This window comes from Engraulis encrasicolus, chromosome 4 (genome assembly GCF_034702125.1).
Source record: "Engraulis encrasicolus isolate BLACKSEA-1 chromosome 4, IST_EnEncr_1.0, whole genome shotgun sequence".
In the NCBI taxonomy this organism is placed as follows: domain Eukaryota; kingdom Metazoa; phylum Chordata; class Actinopteri; order Clupeiformes; family Engraulidae; genus Engraulis; species Engraulis encrasicolus.
The window spans coordinates 38,674,019-38,694,018 of record NC_085860.1 but is presented as its reverse complement, the minus strand read 5'-3'; the positions used below and the strand labels follow the sequence as shown (position 1 = coordinate 38,694,018).

The 20,000-nt window shown below is 42.9% G+C and overlaps 1 protein-coding gene across 1 annotated transcript in view; it reads left to right on the top strand.

Annotated features, from left to right (window-relative positions):
• LOC134448085 (coiled-coil domain-containing protein 33-like) overlaps positions 1 to 20,000 on the top strand; it is a 130,851-nt gene that overhangs the window by 22,867 nt on the left and 87,984 nt on the right. Inside the window, exon 5 of the mRNA XM_063197843.1 lies at positions 15,669 to 15,826. Coding sequence (XP_063053913.1) covers positions 15,669 to 15,826 — 158 coding nt within the window. The remainder of the gene's footprint in view (positions 1 to 15,668; positions 15,827 to 20,000) is intronic.

The following is a 20,000-nucleotide window of genomic DNA, read 5'->3' as shown; positions in this document are numbered from 1 at the left end:
ATGTAATTACAGCAGTGTATTAGAAAAGCTGACTGGCTGGGAGATCTTATTAACCAAAACATTTTTCTTGTCAGGAGTCATTATTTTGAAGTGGCAATCACAGTATATTTTCTAGGACAGTAAGTTAAGAAAAATACACGATTTTATTTTGTATTTATGTATTTAATACACATGAAATGTATTGAACATATAAGTATCATTCATACCTGTATATTATGTATACATTGAAAGCTATATATATATTCATAACATGTTAATGTTTTAATGTATTTTGAACAGAAAAGATGTTGCATCGTTTTGGCATCTTATGTAGTGAGCTAGATGTGCTCTCCAGCTGCAAATGTGCAATTGCATGGTAATGCAGCTAGTTTACTAAAAATATCCATCCGCAGTGCTGCTGAGGAGGCACGGAGGACTTATCAGAGTTTTAAACGCTGAATAATTAATCCCCAATCTGTCTACACAGCCCCTGGACTCTGCGGTGGTTGGTGCGCCATTCAAAAACTCATTTAACAGCCCCCAAACAGCAGGCAGAGAAATATTACATGTGCTCCAGAGATCCATAGCCAATTTGAATGTCTGCAATCCTCTCTCTTGTCGTCATTCAAAAAATCTGTCCAAATTTGCATTAGTGGTGTTTACTTTTTTTTAATGGCGATTCAAAATGTAATGACTATGGCCTGACGCCTGATGTTGCATCGTCATGGTGATGCAGTCATGGGTGAGCGGTTAGGGCGTCAGACTTGCATCCCAGAGGTTGCCGGTTCGACTCCCGACCCGCCAGGTTGGTGGGGGGAGTAATCAACCAGTGCTCTCCCCCATCCTCCTCCATGACTGAGGTACCCTGAGCATGGTACCGTCCCACCGCACTGCTCCCCATGGGGCGCCACTGAGGGCTGCCCCCTTGCACGGGTGAGGCATAAAAATGCAATTTCGTTGTGTGCAGTGTGCAGTGTTCACTTGTGTGCTGTGGAGTGCTGTGTCACAATGACAATGGGAGTTGGAGTTTCCCAATGGGCTTTCACGCTTTCAGTGTCCCAGGGGATTGGGTATGATGGTGTGCAATGAGCATATTATGGGATATGATGTCATTGTTGTCTGGAAGAGGAGCCTGGTGAGCAGCTGGCATGGTGAAGTCAGCCTTAGTGGAGTTCCAGACTATAAACCACCTACAGGGATTCATTACAGAATTGAAGGAAGTGTACTGATCTCATGTCACCGTGGGGGGATTTGGTCATTCATGCTGCATTCTGCATTATGCGGGATGCATTCATTCATTCATTCATTCATTCATTCATTCCATCCCATAATGATCACCCATCAATGACATGGTTACCTTGTCACCTTGGCGATGGCCGGGCGGATGTGAAATGTCACAGTCCCTTTGTGTGGGCCTTTGTCCTCACACATGTTGAATAATTCAGATAAGCTAATTCACTAATAGGGATTTCCCCTGTGTCTGCCTGTCTGTCTGTCTACAGCATGTCTCAGTCTCTCTGTGACTGTCTGTCTGTCTTTCTCTGTCTTTCTCTCTCTCTCTCTCTCTCTCTCTCTCTCTCTCTCTCTCTCTATCTATCTATCTATATATCTCTCTCTCTCTCTCTCTCTCTCTCTCTCTCTCTCTCTCTCTCTCTCTCTTTCTTTTGCTCTTTCTCTATTTCTCAATGTCCCTCTTTTGTCTAAAAGCTGTTCTCCTGTTTCTCCTGATTTTTGTTTATCTAACTCCTTAACACAGCCCCCTCCGTCTCTCAGTGCCCCTCTTTCTCAGTGCCCTTTTTGTCTGTTTATCTAACCCTCTAACAACAATTACTGCCCCTTTCTCTCAAATACTGTCAGTAGCTCTCTTTCACTTTCATTTCCTCCATCCGTGCATTATATTGTTGAGTGTGGTGTTGTGTACCACGTCATACTGTAAGCATCCTCCTCCTGGCTGTTGCCAGTCGGACATCTTAGAATGAACACTTTCAAGTATCATTTCATTTTAACAATTTCATTTCCATCACTTCATCCATTCATAACAGTATGTTGCTGTCTGGTGTTGTGTACATCACAAGACTCCTCCCTTTGGCTGGTGAGAATCGCCATATTTGCGCCTCCTGATGCCCATTTTCGCCTCCTGTGTGTGTGTGTGTGTGTGTGTGTGTGTGTGTGTGTGTGTGTGTGTGTGTGTGTGTGTGTGTGTGTGTGTGTGTGTGTGTGTGTGTGTGTGTGTGTGTGTGTGTGTGTGTGTGTGTGTGTGTGTGTGTGTGTGCGTGCGCGCGCGTGCGCATACGTGTGTGCTTGTGTGTGTCTGCTAGGCTCCTGTGAAATAAACCACTCCTACCACCATACCATGTGCCCATGGTCACAAAACACACACACACACACACACACACACACACACACACACACACACACACACACACACACACACACACACACACACACACACACACACACACACACACACACACACACACACACACACACACAAACAGATTGCCATTTGCACAAAGAGAGTGCCTGTAACACCAGAGGGACGTGTGTGTGTGTGTGTGTGTGTGTGTGTGTGTGTGTGTGTGTGTGTGTGTGTGTGTGTGTGTGTGTGTGTGTGTGTGTGTGTGTGTGTGTGTGTGTGTGTGTGTGTGTGTGTGTGTGTGTGTGTGTGTGTGTGTGTGTGTGGTGTGTGAGATGACACTTCAGAGAGATCATCCGCCAACCAGCAGAGCACCAGAGAGTGTCGGGCTGTGAAAGTGCCCTTGCAGCTACTAATTATGAAGACGACGCAAACACACACACACACACACACACACACACACACACACACACACACACACACACACACACACACACACACACACACACACGGTGTCGAAGTAGTCAACTAATGGAAGGGGGAAGGGTGCTGATGTTTTTGTTCTCTGATGAAATTAACGGTGTTCCTCAATGACTGTTTACACACTAGTTAATGGACTTCCATCATCCATTTGTGCAATGACCTCTTTAAATGGCTTAAATTGATTCCTGCAATTCATGTGTACAATAAAAATAATGAAACGCCACATCGGTGACATTATTTATTGGTACGGCTGCCGCTAGTTATTGCTGGTTATTTGTTATCATAATTGCGATTGAGACAGGAAATTAATATTGTTAGAGAGAAGGAGTTCTAATTGGTCAGCATTGTGCATGTGTTTCCATCATGGATGAGGATGAAGATCAGAATGGCATTAATTGGGCCTTGGCTGTGGCTCAATCGGCTAAGGCTGCATATTGTTATGCCGGGATCCGGGCTTTATTCAGGCACTAGGCCATTGCCCGATACCAACCCGTGTCTCTCCCCCTCCCTGCTTTCCTGTCAACATCTTCACGGTCTAAGTTGAAATCATAAAAGCGCAAAAAAGTAAATAAATAAATAAAGAATAACTTAACTGTAATTAATCAACACTGTGCGTGTACTTGATTGAGACATGTAGTACATTAGTTAAGCATTTCCCCACCTCCACATTTATTTTGGTATTTGAACCTGGGACCGATGCAGAGAGACCGTCTAACTATTGTGCCACAGCTGGCCTATTTTCTGTACTTACAGCATTTTGTCAGTCTATTCCTTTCACCATTTGTACAAAATCAGATGACCAATATAAATGTACCACTTACAAAAAAACATGGTGTGAATATGTTGTGTATCTGAACCAAGACTGAAATCTTTACGCACATAACGGGCATTTCCTCAGATTCCCCGTACTCCGTAGTTATAAACAAGGTAGGACCATAGAGTGAAGAGGTTGAAGGTAAGACGCAGAGTAATGATATGCAGATATGAGCATTGCTCTAAACAGAGGAGAGGGATTTTATCAATTCTGTATGGGTCTCTCACACTGGTGCTGCCTCTTTACCATAGTGTTCTTTCATGTAGTTTCACTAAAGGGACATATTCAATTTATTGTACAAGCCAGCCCAGCATCTTCATATGATTCTGTCTTGTTTGTCTATGGCTGAATAATCTACAGGTACGTATTCCTCAGAGATTTTGTATGATCGCATGCAAGTCATCAGAAATGCAGGAGCGTAGAGGAAAAAGGGAAAAGGTGACACACATTATACTCGGAATAATATAATGCTGATGGGGTCCTGGGTTTATTGGGGAGGCGGGGGGCGGGGGGGAGGACTGAAGTGCATTCCCAGAGGGAGGGGCTTGGGCCATCCATCCACTTTGCCCTGCATAATGAGGGAAACGTGTCATCGCTTTGCCTGCTTTGCCTGCTTTGCCTGCTGATTTACAAAGACATTAGGTGATGTTCTCTAGATCAGTGGTTTTCAAAGTGGGGGTCGGGGACCAGGTGGTTGAAGGGGAGAGGGGGGCGTGAAAAGGGACAATGGGCCAAAAAAATAATAATACAGTCACGGCCCATGTCAGGGGGGCCTTGGCTGGAATCGACTGGTATATGGGGGGCCTTGGCTGGAGATCTACTGGTATACAGTATATCACGAAAGTGAATACACCCCTCACAGTTTTGCAGATTTTTGAGTATATGTTTTCATAGGAAAGCATTACAGAAATGTAACTTTGACACAATGATTAGTGACCTTTTAACAACATATTTAACCGCTTAAATTTCCTGTTCACTCAGAAAAAAACAAAATACAGCCATTAATGTTTGAACATGTACTCACAAAAGTGAGTACACCCCAGATTAAAATCCGGTAGAGATGGGGCTATGTTGGCTCGAATCGTCTCGAAATGAAACGAAATGAAAAGGGATGACAAGGGTGGTCATCAGTGTGCGTTTCAACCTTTCTTTGCATTGAACTTTTACATTTTGAGTCTACATCTGGCTTAAATAGATTGGTGTGAGATTTGAATGCAATCCTATGGAGAATATCATGATCTGCTTCAGTAGTCACAGTGCATGTTGACATGTATGTTTCTTTTAGGTGTATTTCAGATTGCCAATGTTGACAGCATTCATGCATCCCCAAACCATGTCAGTCACACTACCATGCTTGGCTTATGAGAGGATACACCTTTTTTTGTAAAACTCACTTGTTTACCACCACACATGCTTGACACCATCTAAAGCAAATTTGTTTATCTTGGTCTCAAGAGAGATGAACAGACCAAGGATATGAATCACTGGAACCATGTTGTGTGATCTGAAGAGACCAAGATAAACAAATTTGCTTTAGATGGTGTCAAGCATGTGTGGTGGTAAACAAGTGAGTTTTACAAAAAAAGGTGTATCCTCTCATAAGCCAAGCATGGTAGTGGGACTGACATGGTTTGGGGATGCATGAATGCTGTCAACATTGGCAATCTGAAATACACCTAAAAGAAACATGCATGTCAACATGCACTGTGACTACTGAAACAGATCATGATATTCTCCATAGGATTGCATTCAAATCTCACACCAATCTATTTAAGCCAGAAGCAGACTCAAAATGTAAAAGTTCAACTGATGACCTCCCTTGTCATCCCTTTTCATTTCGTTTCATTTCGAGACGATTTGAGCCAACATAGCCCCTTCTCTACCGGATTTTAATCTGGGGTGTACTCACTTTTGTGAGTACATGTTCAAACATTAATGGCTGTATTTTGTTTTTTTCTGAGTGAACAAGACATTTAAGCGCTTAAATATGTTGTTAAAAGGTCACTAATCATTGTGTCAAAGTTACATTTCTGTAATGCTTTCCTATGAAAAGATATACTCAAAAATCTGCAAAACTGTGAGGGGTGTATTCACTTTCGTGATATACTGTATGGGGGGCCTTGGCTGGAGATCTACTGGTATATGGGGGGGCCTTGTCATGGTAACGTTTGGGAACCCCTGCTCTAGATAACCTCCCAACTGTGCTAATAATATATACTATATATACCACAGTATACTATATATTATTTGCTATATATTATTTGGACACGAGATAATTTACTGGACGATTTATAAATCATTGCTGCACGACAGCAGAAATCTTTGATATGTACCTGCTGTTCTAGGAGAAGTAAGTGAACTTACCAATGGTGTCACTGTCTGATGCTTTCTATTATTTGCTGTTATATTTCACAAGGAAAAGGGAAGTGGGACTGGAATTTCTACAATCCGGTCTGCCCAGAACAGTGTCTCTAAAAATAGCTTTTCTGGAATTTAAATCCTAAAGGACGCTTTGAGGTATTAGATCTGTGACGTTGGTAAGTAGAAAATGGTACTTATGTGGCCGGCAGTCCATTAACCCGGAAGGTCACATTGACACACATGCAGAGATGAATAGCATAAAAGTTCTCATGTATAAATATGCAAAAAAAGAGATGAAAATAACAATCAATGGGACATGAAAAGACAATGAAACATTAGTATTAAATACATCATTCAGAGTTTTTTTTGCCGTTTTGAAGTGTACAAGTAGTTAAAGGTTTATTTGTGAGGAGGACATGCTCCCCATCATCAGGAAACTTTTATAACCATACACATTTATCGACTGGACTGAATTTCAAAGTCCAGTATGACAGTGAGAGGCAAACTTGTGAATCCCAGGAAGGCAGGGGAAGACTTGGCAGTTTGAGTCAATTAGCGCTGTAATTCTACAGCAGATTCTGGCAATGCTATGCATATACTTCATTGAGGACATATCTGTGGGATTAATTTGCTTCGCTCCTTGGGTATATATTGTATAGTGCAGTAGTTGTTTTTTGTATGCATTGCACTTCACACAAAATTACGCCTTATGGTTGGGTGCCTTTAAAATATTGTCTCTAACTCACTAAAACCGCTCTTAATTGGCTCTTAGTCTGCTATTCTGTCAGACTTGACTTTTTAAATACTTATTTATCTCCGGCTTGGGTGCTGTGCAGTGCACCTTGAGGGGAATTAACAGGTGATTTTTCACGGTTTCATTTATAGGCATTCATGGCTCCTTTCATCTGTGGCCTTATGGTCTGGAGAGCAAAGACTGGCCTTAGGGTAACCAAGAAAAGAAAGCTTTGGAGTTATCAGGGTTGATATGGACCATCTGGAAGTAGAGATTAGCAAAGTCACTCATTATAACAAAATATCTCTCAGCTTGAGCTGGTGAATGTGGTTGTGTGTGTCAGATTCAGCAGATTCAGACGTGTGTGTGTGCGTCCGTGCGTGCGTGCGTGGGTTTCTGTGTCTGTGTTTGTGCGTGTGTACTGTATGTATGTGTGTGTGTTGAGGTGAACTTCTGTCTGATAATGTCTTCATTTCCTACCTAATCTCACACTGTGGTAGACACCCACACTGTTGCATGTGGTGGCATTTGAGAGAGAGAGAGAGAGAGAGAGAGAGAGAGAGAGAGAGAGAGAGAGAGATAGAGAGAGAGAGAGAGAGAAGGGTGAGATTTACAAATGCGAGTCATTATTTTTCAAAGTGGTCCCTGAGTAGAGGCTGATAAAGGAGGCCTTTTAAATCCAGCAGAGAGTTTTTTCTTTTCTTCTCTTTTATTTTTTTGTATCTATAGCGACAGAGGCAGAGTACGCTGTCAGACTGTGTCTTATTTGCTCCCTTTCACTGCTCTCTCTCTCTCTCTCTCTCTCTCTCTCTCCCTCTCCCTCTCCCTCTCTCTCTCTCTCTCTGTCTCTGTCTCTCTCCTTCTCTATCTCTTTCTTTCTTTCTTTCTCTCTCTTTCTCTCTCTCTCTCTCTCTCTCTCTCTCTCTCTCTCTCTTTACTCTTACATATACTGTCCCTTCCTCCCTTTTTTCCTCTCTCGGTCTCTTCACTCTCTTCTGTCTCTCTCTCACTCTCTGTCTTTCTCTTGCTTTCTCTCTCGTTAGCTTTCTTGCTCACTACACTTGGCCTCTCCCTCTCTCCCCCTCTCTCCCCCGCCATGGGCCTTTGGCTGTTTGAGTTTTTCAGAAGCCACAGACTGCAGACTCCATGCGGTGTTCAGAAGTGCATCCGTCTCGTGCAGCTCTTATCTAAGCTCATGTTTGCCTTTCTCTTCTCCTTCAAGTCTACAAAGTCATGGTTTATTGGTATTTTACTGGCAAAGCCGTACTACGCCTGGCTAAAAATGGCATAATAGAACATCTGTGTGTTTTACGGTACACATGAATTGCATCTTGGCACAAACATGAAAACTGTAATCCTCCACCACCCGGAATTAACACACCATTAAAACAGGAAATATTTATGAATTCCAAAGCACATGATTTTTTAAAGGCTTGACAGTTTTGCAGAAGTATGTGAAGCTCAAACTGGGTGCTTGTGATACGTAAATCTTTTTTAAGGCTTGTTTACATCACTGGGAGGGGCAGACAGGGTGTGCTATGACTTGGCAGCTCACACATGCGAGCGCACGAATGGAATCGGGTCATATTCCTGCATGTGAGTCATAGTGTCTTCAGGAGAGCACAGTCGGGTAGACTAGCGTTTCTCAACGGGGGCTCTACAGCCCTCCAGGGAGTGTTAGGGAGCCCTAAGGGGGCTTTGTGAAGGATGGAGCTGAGAGGGGGGTTCCTCAGAACGTCATTGGGGAGTGTAAGTCGGGGGTAAGTTACTTATGATGACGTCAAGTGGGCGATTGTTCAAAAAAGGTTTTAAAACCACTGAGCAAGGCAGACAATCTGTAGTAGTTCGATAATGAGAGTCATGACAGCAAAGCATTGCTTGTGTTCAACAAACACAGTAAATCCAAATATAATTCAAAGTACATACACTTGGAGTACATGGAGTCCAAGTACATGGACTTGTTTACATGTTTGTGAACTATCTTGACTGATATTGATCTTGACTGATAAGATAACCAGGAGGGAAGATGGTAGGCCTACTGTTTATTGATGTTGGCAGGTGGCCCTTTTTTGGTTATTGGTTTTATATTAAGCATTTTAAGTATGTTATGAATTTGTAAATGTGACGTGGTATGTTGATTTCTTTTTTCTTTTTTCATTTGTCCAGAGTTACGGGCCTATTGGTGCAACATAAATGAAATACAAGTTCATTATAGCACTAGATAGTAGCATTCATTCAGTGACAAACATCTCTTGTTGGAAAAAAAAATAATGTCACAGTCACCATTCATTTTTGCAGCCCCAACTGGTGGCCTCACACATTTCCATTTCCATCCATTTTCGTCCATTTGCCGTCCATTTGAGATGAGCTTTTTCACACGGGCGATAATTACACCGTCGTTACTCATTCTGCAGATTGAGCAACATGATGTAAGCTGCCGCCGAGTGAAACATTAAGCAGGTAATTAGGATTCGGCAGATTAGATGCACCATCATGGCCCCGGACGTGACAAGACAAGACAAGATAAATAGCGAACAGAAATGAATTCCACCCATCCTACCCTGCCAGTGCATCCATTTAAGGCTGTCAGTCAGTCTCTGTGTGGGTCCTGTGCTCATGATGGACTGCCTCGTTTATTCACTGCATTTTTTTGCAGCAGGCAATATTAAAAACCTTTCCAAGCACACGCTGAGCAGCAATCATGTAGCCGCTGGTCCTTACACAAACGCCGTCAGAAGTAATCACCCTCTAACTGGGTTATTGATGACCGAAGACAGGATATTTAAAAAAAGAAATGTTTCTTTTGTGATTCTGTAGTCCTAGTCTATACGCTAATTGCAACACGGAACGGAAAAAAAATATCTTCAATTGTGAAACATAGAGCCAGATGTGAGGTTGCGCACGGCACACCCTAAATCCACAGAATTTAGGGGAATTTGGAAATGTAAGCTGATAAAATGTGTGAAATGTGTCTCAATACAGTGAGTTGAGTTCTACTTTTATAGAAGCATATGTAATGTGGCTGAAAGTGTTGATCTAGCCACAGCATGACCCAGAACTTAACCTCAGGCTGGTGGGGTCAGAGAATGGCCTAACCTCTAAATAGGATAGATCCTCAATGACCGCAAGTAGCACATATTGCGGCATAATTACAGCAGGACGGGAGGTGGTGGTTGTCTGCTGACCATTTGGTTGGTCTGCGTAGAAGAGTCACATGCTGGGGTAAGAATATTAGCATGCATGCGTATGTATGTATTTCATGTAAACATGGTAAACAAGTATGGTATGCAAACATGAGCCACAACGTACTCAGGTCTCGTGCACAGTGAGCTTACGATCATAGTTGAGAGAAAGGAACAAAGGAACAGCATTTACTGTGTACCAGAGTATTCATGTACAAAGGCAGTCTTTGATTGGACTCCATATACACAAAAAGTCTAGTGAGATAATCATGAAAGGTGTTTAGTGAGAATGAAAGAAGAGAAGGACAAGCTTCAGGTTTTTCTTTGGGGTTTTTTTTCGCCATTACAAGCTGAGGAAGGGCCATGCCCAAATGTTTGTGGGCGTCTAAACAAAGAAAAATCCAAAGAGAGCTGTTTTTCACTTCTTTCATTCATCTACGATTTATGCGGGATTCAGCACAGTTGAACACTGAAAAATTATAAGGCGATAGTGTTAGTGTGTCTTCTCCACTTTATAAGGTGTTCAATGAGGTCATTGTGTATGTGAGGCAGAACAACAGCAGCAAAAAAGGGTAATAATGTCTCACAGATATCGTTTTCATTTAGTGAAATAACATTGATTTGAAGTGAAGAAAGCAAGTCTTAATTAGTATTCTAATTTGATGATTTTTGGTTTTGTCTAACGAATGACTAACTGTTGGGAAGAGTGGACTTAATTTTCAGAGGCGGTGATGAAGAATGTGAGCAATCAGTCCTTAATATGTGTCGTCAGATGAGCTATTGACTTTGACACTCCCCTTAACGAAGGAGAGCGAGGTTAATTGGGAGGCAAAGTGAAAAAGAGGTGAGCAAGTCACTCCTCATCAGTGTTCTGTGATGAGGAAAAAGGGGGGGGGGGGGGGCATCGACCGGCTGGAGAGTAAAGGGTTAATGGCGAGACGGAGTGATGGAGGAATCAGAATGCTGGTTGTTTTCCTCTCCTCAGCACCACCCACTATTGATCCAGTGGCCGGGTGATTGACAGGTGAAGCTGAGCTGTGGTAGTGGTGGAGACCAATGGTCTCTATACAATACAGTAGGCTACATATTCTCTTATATCTACTCTTGTTTTCCTTTCTCTATGTCCATCTTTATCTTTTTCAATTTGCTTCAGGGCCTGTCTATTTGCATCAGTATTGGCAAAGCTTAGAACATTTAAATACAGGGAAGGTCTTTCTCCTATTCAATCATTCTCACAAAACACTCTCCAATCTTTCTTTTTTATTCAGTGGTATATATTCAGCACCTTTCCTTCTGTCTTGGCACTACCGCTTTCTCTCTCTCCCTCGCTCTCTCTCCCTCTCTCTCTCTCCCTCTCTCTCCCTCTGGTGCTGGCTCGCCCGCTCTCGCTGCATTTATGTGTCTGTGTCCATCTTGAGATCTCTCCATTTTTTCCCCTGCAGCACTTTATCCACCTCCAATTTTTCCACCCATCCGCCATATTTGTCTACCTCTGCAGCACACACACACACACACACACACACACACACACACACACACACACACACACACACACACACACACACACACACACACACACACACACACACACACACTCTGACTGCTTATGAAATATCTTCCTGTGGTTCTGAATTATTGACAAGCGTGTGGCGTCCCAGGGGAGGCTGAGCATGTGGTGGTGAGGAGCGGCCCTATGGCTGCCCTACACCCCCCTGATGAGAGAGAGAGAGAGAGAGAGAGAGAGAGAGAGAGAGAGAGAGAGAGAGAGAGAGAGAGAGAGAGAGAGAGAGAGAGAGAGAGAGAGAGAGAGAGAGAGAGAGAGAGAGAGAGAGAGACACACACACACACACACACACACGCGCGTGCGCGTGCGCGCGCGCAAGCGCAAGCACACAGCTTAGATGCGGAAATGACAAGACCATCGACTGAAACTAAATATTTTATCAGAAAGGATAAGCAAAATTAAAACAATAAAAAGAGAAAGCCAAGTGTTTATTTATATGAATATAAACATGCAGACATATACACTAATGATGAATTTTATTTTGTTTTGATTTTTTACTGCTCTTATACTTTTTCATGACACATATTTTTACGAAGTATTTATTACACTAATGTGTAATGTCATTACACATGACCTTGTAAGATTATCACTTTTCAGCATTATGAGTTCCACTGAGGGCTCCATATCTGTAATCAATATTAAAATGATCGATTAAGTCAAACCTCATGGTTTACATTGATTGTTTTTTTATCTGCTGAGCTGTTATATCTGTCTTTGATTTTTTTTGGCCATATCCAACACCTTCTTATTGAAATGTCTCATTATTACAATTTGTACTGTTGTTTTTTCATTTTTTCTTTGTGGTGACGTTCTCTATAAATAGATTAATGTACAAGTAGATTAAAGTGAATTCACCGTGGTCTTTCACACTAAATAATTCTGCTCAGAGTGTCAAGACTCTATTCCCCTAATTTGAACTCAGTGTTTCAGGACTCAGAGAGGGGTTATTTGAAGTCACCATTTGAAACGTGTTTAACAATTGCTTCACTAAAGTGGGCTGAACTGATTACGTCTGTGGCACGGTGAGGCAAATCTCTCTCACATTCTGCTACTTTTTTACGTAAGGGGGGTTTCGAAGCTCACAAGACCTATGAACACACACACACACACACACACACACACACACACACACACACACACACACACACACACACACACACACACACACGGCCTCACGTTGTGTTTGTGTTGGAGCTTGAGTATTGAATGCGTCCCTTTGTACACTAAGCACCTCTTCACGTCACTGCACCACACCACAACACACCACACCACACCTCAACTCACGGGCTTGGTTTTGTACCAGCTGATGGGGTGTGTGTACTTGTGAGCCCTCCTCTTCCCGTTAAAACACCTCCTCCACCTCCGTCATCCGAAATAGGCTTACAAGATGATGCAGTGTGTGAATGGGAGGGAAGTAAGAAAATAGTTTGGGCTCCAAATTATTTTTTTCTACCACCAGCCAATTGGTCTAGTAGATATTTTTGCCAAACAGAAGTTCAACTAGCCATTTTTTAGATCTCGCCAAAATAAATTATGCGTTAGTTATGTTTTTTTAATTATTATTTTATTCAACTATATACACACCACAGATAAACAAAATACATATTATACATAATATACATGTACTTTTTAAAATTATTTTCAAACATTTTCCCTTTCTTTCATTACTTAATCCATTTCATAGTTTTTATTCCATTTCCTCTGAAATCAGAGAATCACATCACACATGCTTTACAGACCTCACACTTTTTTAACATACACTACTCATACACACAGCCAAACACTACAAAACCTGACATCTCCACACACCATCACTCAACCCTCACATACAGTATAAACCTAAACCTCACACAAACACAGCATGCCTTTAACCCATAGCCAGACACCAAATACCATGGACCAAAGAGAGGGGAGTGGAGTGGAGTGGAGGAGAGAAGAGAGGAGAGGACAACACACACACACACACACACACACACACACACACACACACACACACACACACACACACACACACACACACACACACACGTTATGTATGCCTACTGTGTGTTTATGTACAGTATGGAAGTAAGAAAATAAACATTTAAATCCTGTAGACATGATATTTGTGCGCTTGCATGCGTGCATACGTGCATGTGTGCATACAGTATGGCGTGTTTGCGTGTGCGCGTGCATGCGTGCATGTGTGCGTTCGTGTGTGCGTGTCTGCGTGCGTGCGTCCGTGCGTGCGTCCGTGCGCATGTGTGCTCAGTTCAGTTCTGTGCATGGGGGAATGTTGATTATTTCCTACCCAGGCTCACACAGACCTTGTAGCAGAGACGGATGTCGACTCATGTCTCATTGTCCCCACCCTGCTCCGAGCTGCTCTGCCTCCCTTTCATTGCACCTCGAAAAAAGACCTCCATCACTTTTGAACAGCCGAACAATGTCAAATGTCCCAAGGTTCGCTAAATTGACTTCCCCACAATGAAAGCTTTCAGACGCCTGCAGTGAAAAGCCATTTCCATGAGCTGCCACAACTGTTTGGCAGATTACCTGTTGCCTAGAGACCGATGAGACCTTGATGCATTCATTGGCTCTGCCTTAACCAAGGTCTTTATATTGTTGTGTTGTGCGGTACAGCACATGGGCACAGGATTGCACAAGTGCTTGATTAGACAGCTGTTTCCTGACGGTGGGTGTTTGTCGGATAAGTCATCCCATTCGTTTCCTGAAAATGCAATGGTATACCTAAATATTTGTTTGTATATGTATTTACTTATTTATTAGATTTTTTGGTAACACTTCATAATAACAGTAGATTTAATACATTTTTAATAAAACATAATTTTGAAAGATAGGATCGTAATGAAGCTGTTGACAGGATGTTGCATTGGAGAGACAGAGGTGGGGTAGGGTTGGTAAATAACCCAGGTTATCCTTAGGCAGGTTACCCAGTCATGGTTCAGTCTGTTAGCGGAGTGCACTACAGCACCCCTCTGCATGCCTAATGTTCTGGCCCTGATTTGGCCTTCGCTGAGTGCTCTGCATGATTAGGGACATTCCAGCAATGCTTAAGCAAGTGTGAACAGTCTATTTGTTTCCGTTTTGCCCTTTAAAATGTTGCCCTTTGAAATAAAAAGAGAGCTTATCCGCTTGGCCCGCTCATAATAATATTAGCAATTTGAACTTTGTAAAGTTTTTGCTTTTTTGGAATATTGGCATGGATGAGGATAGATTTTGTTTAAATGTCAGTTCATTTGGACAGATAGACTTGCTCCCCTGCCCCCCAAGAATAACTACAGCTCCTTTGAAAATGTCGAGTTGGGGTTCTTTATAAAGATAAGAATGACGAAACCAGATTTAAGCGTGACTTCACTTTACTGTGATATTGTTGAACTGCCCATAAAACTCATTAAGACTCAATAAGACATACAGGGGTTCTGGAGTAAGACTGCTCCCTCTAGCGTCTTGGCATATGTTCATACACCACAGAAAAGACACCATCAAGGTAACATCTCCAATCAAAGAGTCCGCAATTGTCATCTACCGTCTCCCAGGACCACTAGCTAACTCTTTGAACAAATGGGACACAATGATCTCCTCCATCCCAGATCTTGACTATCTCTTACTAGTCCCCTGTGACTTCAACATAGAGTACACCCAGAGAAGTCCTACACACAGACGTCAAGACCCTGTTATTAGGTAGTTACTAATCCCTTACTAACTCCTAACCCTATGTATGCATGAAGGTGGTGGTATGAGTGTGTGATCTAATGTATGGATGAAAAAGGAGGGGGGAAACAGCGCTTACCTCTGAACTGGCACCAGCTCACGCTACAGGTCTTCCCAGAGACGGCCAACTCGGTGCGTGTGCGTGTGCGTGTGCGTGTGCGTGTGCGTTTGCGTGTATTTTGGTACGGTTTGTCTACCGTACTGTATACGTGTGTGTGTGTGTGTGCGTGCGTACGTGTGTTTGCGTGTATTTTGGTACGGTTTGTCTACCGTACTGTATACATGTATGTGTCCGTGTGTGTGTGTGTGTGCATGTGTGTGCGTGTGTGTGTTTATGTAATAATTTAAAGTATTCATTTCTTTCTTTCTTTCTTGTTTCCTTTCTTTTTGCAATTGTGTTTTGTGAAGCACATTGTGTTGAATGAATTGAGTATGAAATGCGCTATACAAATAAACTTGCCTTGCCTTTGTATGTGTACCAGGTGATGGAGTCTCCACGGTGTGCCGATGCCAGCCCTGTTCTGCAGCAGTGCGGTCACGTGTCGCGTCCTGGTGAGGTCCTCGTCTGCGTCACCTTTCATGGGGCCACCAGCCTGCCACCACTTAGCAACGGGGACGTCCCGCAAGCCTTTGCTATGCTGTGAGTCAACAATTCAATTCAATGCAATTCAATTCAGTTCATTTTTTTTATTCCAGACAAACGGGGGTCCATATCACATAAAAACAACATATTTAAAATAAAAATGTAAACAGAAAAAACAAAATGAGAGTGAGAAAAAAACACAGATATTGCATAGCTCTTATTCATTGTCTCACATACACGCATGTTCGCCAGCAATCCCGCCTCTTCTCCATATCATTCCTCTCTTTCCTTTCTTTATGTCACTCCATATATCACTCCTTCTCCTCTCTGTTCTTACAGTACACTTCACTCCCTCTCAACCCTGTCGTTATAGTAAACCTCTCGCCACTCTCTTCGTCCCATCAGTAATGGCGGCGTCCCAAGACTCTTGCTGTGACTCCCTTCCAATCCACACACGGCCTCCCTCCTTTTCTACCTTTTTACCTTCTACCTTATCTCCTCATCCTTTCATCCCTCACTCACAACCTCCCTCCCTCCCTCCATTATTTCCTCCCTATATGCATCTATTTCTATTTTTATCCACACGTACTGTATGGCATTCCATTCCTCCTCCTTGTCTGTCCTCTTTATTCTCTTTCTCTGTATATCCAACCCCACTATTCCATGCCTTCCATGCAGGGACGGATTAATGGACAGGCTAGATATGGCTGAAGCCTAGGGGCCCCTACCTGCCAGGGGGCCCCCTGATTGGCCCAAAGTGAAAAAATGCTGAATTGTGACAAGATGCAATATTGAAAAATGCATCTGTCATGTTGAGTACAGTTGGTATACAAGTTATTATTTTACTGCCATCATAATGTTCCTTGCTATAGTTTATGTTCCTTTTTTAATAAGGTTACCATTTTATATAGGTACACAATTTTAGTTTGTCCCATTCTGTTATTTCATACAAGCTGTTTTAATTTTTATGCTTTATCTTATTATACCATTATGATCTTTGTAATAGAGTACATGGGTTTGTATGTCATAATTGTAATATCTCTCTTAATTGTTTATATTCTGTCCTTGACACCATTAGCCCAGTGTAATCTAATATGTAAGGTGATGGCTTTTTAAATATACACTCCCATGGTTTTATAGACTTTCTCATGATCAAGTGCATTGTTTTTAATTTCTCACTTTATGGGTTATTGTTTTTGCTTTTAATTATTGATTTTCGCCTCCCAGGCATAAGATAAGCGTGTGCGCGTGTGCGTGTGTGTGTGTATGTGTGTGGCCGGCCGTGTGTGTGTGGCCGTGTGCGTGCATGCATGCGTACATCTCGACCTGTGTCTTCCGGCATTTTCTATCTAATGATTTTTCCTCTTCTTCTCTGCGTGCGTTTGTATACATCTCCACCTATGTCTTGTGCTTTCTGGCATTTTCTATCTAATGAGTTTTCCCTTCTTCCCTGCGTGGCCATCTGTTTCACCTCCAGCAGGGAGGCTATAAGGAGTAACCACACAGTCCACTGTTGATCAGCACCCAGCGCTAGGGCTCTGCAATATATCAAATTAATATCGTGATATTAGTATTGCTGTCAAACAATATCAAATTTCATAATATCGATTTTAAACAATATTTTGTCTATATTTCGAAAAGGTAGGTTATGCTAAGTGCAATACATTCCCCTTCACTTGAGCCATTGCGAGCACAGAGCAGACTTGCTACCCAACATTTGTGCAGAACACAACTGTGTGTTTCTCCAAGGCCCTCCGCTCCAACTCGAAACGAAATGCTCAGTGCTGCTGTACCACAGCCTCACTGATACACACATGCAACCTACGGATCAGGCACATCAACAACAATCTGCCAACCTCTGACCACTGACTAACTATTCCTAACTAACCATCCTCACAGACACACACATGGGGCCTGGGGAACAAACACAATGTCGTCGTAATAAACAACTAGTGCCAGAACTACACCACAGTCTTGGCTGTCAGACACACAAGGCTATAACAGCCACACCCACGAGCCTATCTTAAATTGGAATAGCCGCATCATCCCCGGTCCAAGTATCCCACCAACCCATTGTCCTGAGTGACCGCAGGTAATAAACACTAAAGTTTATCACACCAAAACAACCCACTACACGTCGGCCAGTGTTAATAAACACCCAGCAACAGAGGTAAATTATCTATACCGCAACCTCACAGACACGCATGGGCCTATAGCAGCCACACCGACGACCAACCCGACTAGCCATTGTTAATAAACACCCAGAAACAGAGCTATACCACAGTCCAGTTCGCACGCATGCACACACACACACACACACGCGCACGCGCACGCACGCACGCACGCACGCACGCACGCACGCACGCACACGCACACACACACACACACACACACACACACACACACACACACACACACACACACACACACACACACACACACACACACACACACACACACACACACACACACACACACACACACAAACTGCCCATAATGACTGCTTATCAGTGGAGTGGTATGCATTTGCAGGCATATATTTATATCCCGCCTCTGATTTTAATTTAGATAGAAGAGCTGCCCAAGGTCATTGCTACAGGTGTTGGAGTGATGGTGGTGTGCTCTGGAATTCTGATGTAAAGTGCTGCATACACAGTAATTTGAAGATGGGAAACAGTAAAGCTCCTCGATGGATTTTTTTGTCTATAGTTGAGTAATTCCAAACAACCCAACGCTAGTATGTAGCTTTTTGATTTCACTAGTAGAGTAAAATAAGGTTGTTATGACAATTACGTGATCATGAGAGCTAAAGAATGTCTAGCGTTTAATGTCTGTGTTGACTCCCATAAGCATATTGCCGGAGTAATTAGCAAACTAAATTGCGAAAGTAAACGTCTTGCCATATTACCTGTGCTCTTTAGACAGGTACTGTTGTAAAGCACTCATAGGTAAACAGACGCTTGGTTGCAGCGAGCCAAGTGGCTTGAGGAATTCTTCCCTGTACTCCTTATATCTCTGCTTTAACATGGGTGATCCCAGACTATCCACTTTATTACCCAAGGTTACAAACACGGCGCCATTACAATTTGGGTCGCGGTTGCTAGTGCCAAATCATTCAGAAGGCTATGGGCAGCCTAGCCAGAACTAGTGGCCCGGAAATTCTGGGGCAGCACGAAAAACAATTAAACGGGTGGGGTTAGTGGGCGTGGTAATGAGGTGGACAGCATGAAATGAATAGTCTGTGATCAAACCATTCTGCCCTACAAAGGGAAAGTGATTTAGCTACACATTTAGTCAAAATTGAGTTTAGACTGAAAATGGTCTTCATTATACCTCCTATATGTTGTGACAAAGCCTTGTGTAAGCTCACCCCAAACACCTCACTACACAGATCCAAAAAGAGGGGGGAAACACTCACTACACAGATCCAAAAAGAGGGGGGAAACACTCACTACACAGATCCAAAAAGAGGGGGGGAAATTGTGTGTTGTCATTGGAGGGAAACTTTCTGGTATAGCCAAAATAGTCTCCTACGTAATGGTGTGATGCTAGACCAACCTACCAGGAATGTTTTATTCTCTGCCACTAGGATTCGTCTACTGTAGTATTTTAAGCTAGTGATGTCACTAATTACCTCATGTACACGAGGATCAACTGGATAAGGGGATTGGTTTGGAGAAATATGTGGTATGGCTGGAGGTTTACTTTCTGAACCCACCTGAGTTTCGGTTGTGGCTTTCTTTCCTTTATCCTGTTTTTCCCCTTCTTCCCGCAGCACCTGATGCACGTGCTGTGTAGCTTAGTTGCAGATCTGGCCTTTACAGGTCTCCCTGCTGTGCTATTATTGGTTCCTTTTATTCACATCCGTGTTTTGATTGGCTCTGAGCCGTGTGTTAGCGCCACCCCTTCTGGCGAGTGTGATTAGGTTCTAATGAGTGCACCTGTTGAAACAATGTAGCAGTTGTTATGGCTCATTCACAAAGCAAGACACCTGTCGGTTAAGCAGGTGGGGTATTCTGAATTTGAGCAATGTAGGAGCATGTGTTTGGATGCAGGTGCATGGAGGAGGAGGAGGAGGAGGAGGAGGAGGAGGAGGAGGAGGAGGAGGAGGAGGAGGAGGAGTAGCAGAAGTAGTAGTAGGCCTAGTAGTAGTAGCAACAGCAGAAGTAGTAACAGCAGAAGTAGTAGTAGTAGAAGTNGCAGCAGCAGAAGTAGTAACAGCAGTAGTAGT